The sequence below is a fragment of the Aspergillus caelatus genome (genome assembly GCF_009193585.1).
Source record: "Aspergillus caelatus strain CBS 763.97 unplaced genomic scaffold BDV27scaffold_590, whole genome shotgun sequence".
Taxonomy (NCBI): Eukaryota; Fungi; Ascomycota; class Eurotiomycetes; order Eurotiales; family Aspergillaceae; genus Aspergillus; species Aspergillus caelatus.
In genome coordinates, this window is record NW_022475853.1 from 1 (window position 1) to 4,395 (window position 4,395).

A 4,395-nucleotide genomic window follows, 5' to 3' on the forward strand; every position below is an offset into this window, starting at 1 on the left:
ATAATGCAAAATCAAATTCATGGATAATATTCAAATACTCATCAGCCAAGCAGTGGAGACGAGCGTCGCAATCTCCATGCAGTTGTCGATCGAAAGGTTGAGTGAACAGTAAAGTGAAGTAACGAATGGTATTGGATTTCAATCTTTCTCCTCCTTTACTACCATCGCCAACCTCATTCTTTTTTTCCCTTTCCCTTATCGTGTGTGAGACTTTTCTTCCTCTTCCTCTTCCCATTCACTCTTTTATTGCATTTTTTAAGTTGTGGTTATATTATTTTACTTTTTTTTTTTTTGTAAAGTTTCTTTTACTTTTCTCTTTAGTTGCATTTGTGTGTCTACTATTGATCAGTTGGATGATCGATCAAAATAGACACATGCGGTCATAGTCTCCCCCCCCGGCTTATCTTCAAGTCGATATACTAAACGAAACTACTATTCTGGGCCCCCCTCTTCTCGAAATCCCACGGGCTCAAATTCCTTGACGTAGTCTTCCACACTTGGCGCCCTATCACAGCCTCTGGAAGATTCCCGCCCTCGATGCCTGTTCCAAAGCTTGAGCTACAACAAAGTAGTCGCCTGAGATCTATCTCAACGTCGAGCAACAACTCTCCCGTTCCCACCCCCGCGCTGACACCGACACACCAACACACCTTTTCACTCTCTAACAGCAAGAATCGGAATGCCCGTCACACCCGGACCACTTCTTGGACATCCGGTCACGACGGAGGCGAACCCTCTCCACTAGATTTCCCTGCACAGCAACGTCGTCGTCGTGAGTCTAATATCTCTCTCGCCGACCTTTCCGAGGGCTCATCGGACCGATACGGCGACGACTCCGACGATAGGATGGCTCTAAGAAACACCTCATTCGAGCAATCCGGCCATGCCCGGAACCGTTCACAGAGCCACACCCAGGCCTCCTTTATGCAACCACAGCAGTTCTCCGCTGGCCCGCCTCCGCGTCCAGGGCCCGTCACTTGGATGACCCTGCCGCGGAAGAAGCAACTCGCATTGTTAGGGTTGTGCCGTGTATTTGATTTTTTGCAGATTGCCTCGTTGCAGGCATACATGTTCTACCAGCTCAAATCCTTTGATGAGACCCTTTCCGACGCAGATGTGTCCACCCAGGCCGGTATCCTCCAAGGTGCCTTTACCGCGGCCCAGTTCGCTACGGCGATTCCCTGGGGTCGAGTGGCTGATGCCGAATGGGGTGGACGGAAGTTCGTCCTTTTAGTTGGCCTTTTGGGTACGGCGGTGTCGTGTCTGGGTGTCGCTTTTGCTACGTCGTTCGCGCAGGCCGTGTTCTGGCGTTCATTTGGCGGTGCCATTAATGGTACGGTGGGTATTATTCGGACCATGATTGCCGAAAATGTCAAAGAGAAGAAATACCATTCCCGCGCGTTCCTGATTCTACCGATTGGATTTAACATTGCTTCTTTGTTCGGACCTGGTGAGTTTGCCTGTGTTCGGTGTAGATGGAGTAGCAACTAATGGGTTCAGTTATGGGTGGTATGCTCGCCGATCCGGTGCGCAGCTATCCTACGTTGTTCGGTCCCAACTCGTCTTTTGGAGGGGCGAACGGCGTACAATGGCTCGAGCGCTATCCTTATGCATTGCCGATGTTGGCCAATACTGTTTTCCTCTCCTTTGCTGCATTCTGTGTTGGTATTGGCTTGGAAGAGGTAAGGTTCATCATTCCACGGGCCATGAGCCGTGCTAATCTCCGAATCAGACCTTGGACGCTTGCAAAGGCAAACCTGGCTTGGGTGTTTTCACCGCCAGGATCTTCGCCCGCGGTATCCGTGCTGTGGTTCCCTCGTCGTCCCCGTTATACCAGAGACTGCCTTTCGCCGATTACGACGAGGAAGGTCCTCTGTTGAGCACCCACCGCGATCCTACCGAGAGCTACGAACTGGAAGAGAAGGCTGCCAAGCCGTTGCGCCACAAACGCACGTTACCTTTCCGCAGACTTTGGACGAAGAACGTGCTGTGTACGCTTTTGGCGCAGGCCTTCTTCGATTTCCAGATGGGGTAGGTTTCATCACCTTACGTTTATTTGGTTACCTCTGCTGACCCATGCAGTGCATTCAACAACCTCTGGCTGCTCTTCCTGTCATCACCCCGTTATGATTCCAATGACCCCGCCGCCCCTGCTCAGAGGCTGCCATTCATCTTTACTGGCGGACTGGGCATGTTGCCTCAGAGCGTGGGGTTTGCTACGGCCATTCTGGGTATCATCGGCATGCTCCTCCAGTTCACCGTGTATCCCGCAATCAACAGCCGCCTGGGAACGGCCAAGAGTTACCAGTACTTCTTGACTTTGTTCCCCTTGGCTTATGCGTTTGCCCCGTATATCGCACTTGCCCCGTCCAGCGCACCACCCCCGGGTCAGGCCAACGGGCCGTGGATATGGTTTTCTATCATTGTTGTCCTTTTCCTGCAAGTCACAGCCCGTACCTTTACACTTCCGACCTCGATCATCTTGCTGAACAACTGCTCGCCACATCCCTCGGTGCTGGGCACCATCCACGGGATTGGCCAGTCGGTGTCCTCCGCCTTCCGTACCATTGGACCTATCTTTTCCGGGTCGTGGTACGGATACGGTCTGGAGATCGGTACGGTCGGGTTCGCCTGGTGGCTGATCGCCCTGGTGTCCGTTTTTGGATGCGTGGCGGCCATCTTTGTCTACGAGGGATCTGGCCATGAGATTATCCTCCCCGGAGAGGAGGACGACTTCCGGGACCGTCACTAATCGGATTGGTTCATTATTTCCTATTATTTGCATTCAGGTCTCCTTGGCTTTCTTCATGTTATATCTTTGTCTCGTTCTATATTGGTTTTGTTCTCTTTGCCTCAACTTACTGTACATATGGGGACACATGCATAGTTGGTGCCCGGTTGGTTCTCTCGTTTCCTTTACCACTGCGCCGGTCTGTTCATAGCGGTGCTTTCATTGCTCGGATACCTTTTTTATTTCTTATTCTGTGACATATGCTCGCTTGCTCTGATGCATGATGACAAAAAGAAAATTGCGGCAGTGGTTCGATAGATCGTGATACATAATACATAGAATCTCTCATGACAGTGCGTTCAGGATATCATTATCATAAGCATGTCGACCAGACAGGCAGATAAAAGGGAAAAAAAAAAAAAAAAAAAAAAAAAAAGAACACAAAGAGACTACCTCTTCAGTGCTGCAAAGCGTTTGGTCAACTCATCCAATTCCGGAATCCCTCCTTTGCTCGTCTTCGAGGGACTCCTGGGCTCCACCTCGGCCTCCCCCTTCCCATTCCCATCCGGAACCTTCACGCGTGGATTCGGGTTATCAGACCGGGGTCCCGGTGGCGCAACACTGACCGGACTCTTTCCAGGCTGCAACCCCTTCGGCGGCGTAGCACGATTCAACTCCGCCGTCTCCGACATCCTCCGTTCGACATCAGCCGGCCGACCCTCCTTCCGCGGCGTCACCGGTACATCACCCCCAGCAGTAGCATCAACACCACCATCATCATCATCATCCACGAACTCCGTCGGGGCCTCTCCCAACTCCTCCGCATCCCCTCCCCACGCAACCCCATACGCCCTCGCAATCTCCCTCAAATAACTCTCCACCAACTCCTGTGACGGCGGTCGCACCCGCAACCCCTTCACCAACCTCTCAGGAACCCTCAACCCATCCGCCTCCGGAAACCGATCATCCTGCGCAAGCGTCATAAACTCCTTCCCATACCGATCCGCCAACAGTTGCCTCAGAATGGTCAACTCCCTCACATCAGCCGGAAACCGGGGAAACGCATAGAAAATCGCCGCCGCAGCCTCATCCAGCGCCGAATCAATATACGCCCCATCGTCCGCACTCTGCACCCCGGCAGTTGACGACGATGTATCCTCCTTCTTCGAAGCCCCACCACTACCACCGAAAAGCGCCCCGAACCCGAACCCTGATCTCTTCCCACCCCCAGCAGCATCGCCCTTATCAGTGTTAGACCCAGAAGAGCCAGATCCAGATCCTAGACCCTGCTCCTTCCGTCTCATCTCCATCCACGCCTCCTTCGCCCGATTTCGAGCCTCAACACCCTTCTCGCTGAAAGCATTCTGATCTAGTACGTTCGCCCGCGCAAGGATCAGCTCGCAGTACAATTCCACCATCTCCATGACTTCGACGGCGATGTCGGTGGCGATGACATTTTCAACGCGGATGCGGGCGCTCGCGTCTTTATTTTCGGATAGGAGCTGGGAGAGTTCGCGGCGTTGGATAACGGAGCTGGCGGTGGATTTCTTTTGGAGGAGACGAAGTCGGGGGATAAGGAGGTGAAGGGTTGAGGTTAGTTTTGTCTGTTTTAGGTTATGGGATTGATTATTTTCTGATTTTGGTCGGTGTCATTTGGGGCGGGG

General features: G+C 52.5%; 2 protein-coding genes across 2 annotated transcripts; one reads left to right on the forward strand and one right to left on the reverse strand.

The window, feature by feature from the left end:
• The first annotated feature begins 290 nt into the window (after window positions 1-290).
• BDV27DRAFT_139942 (putative MFS transporter) lies at window positions 291-3,162 on the forward strand. Its single transcript, XM_032069552.1, has 4 exons — window positions 291-1,450; window positions 1,501-1,682; window positions 1,733-2,031; window positions 2,083-3,162. Exons 1-4 carry the CDS (start codon window positions 538-540, stop codon window positions 2,750-2,752), a joined length of 2,064 nt encoding a protein of 687 aa, XP_031920187.1. The 5' UTR covers window positions 291-537; the 3' UTR covers window positions 2,753-3,162.
• Window positions 3,163-3,178: 16 nt separating this feature from the next.
• Window positions 3,179-4,395, reverse strand: BDV27DRAFT_139943 (DUF292 domain protein; the record flags this gene model as incomplete). Its single annotated transcript, XM_032069553.1, has 1 exon — window positions 3,179-4,395. Exon 1 carries the CDS (start codon window positions 4,153-4,155, stop codon window positions 3,181-3,183), a length of 975 nt encoding a protein of 324 aa, XP_031920188.1. The 5' UTR covers window positions 4,156-4,395.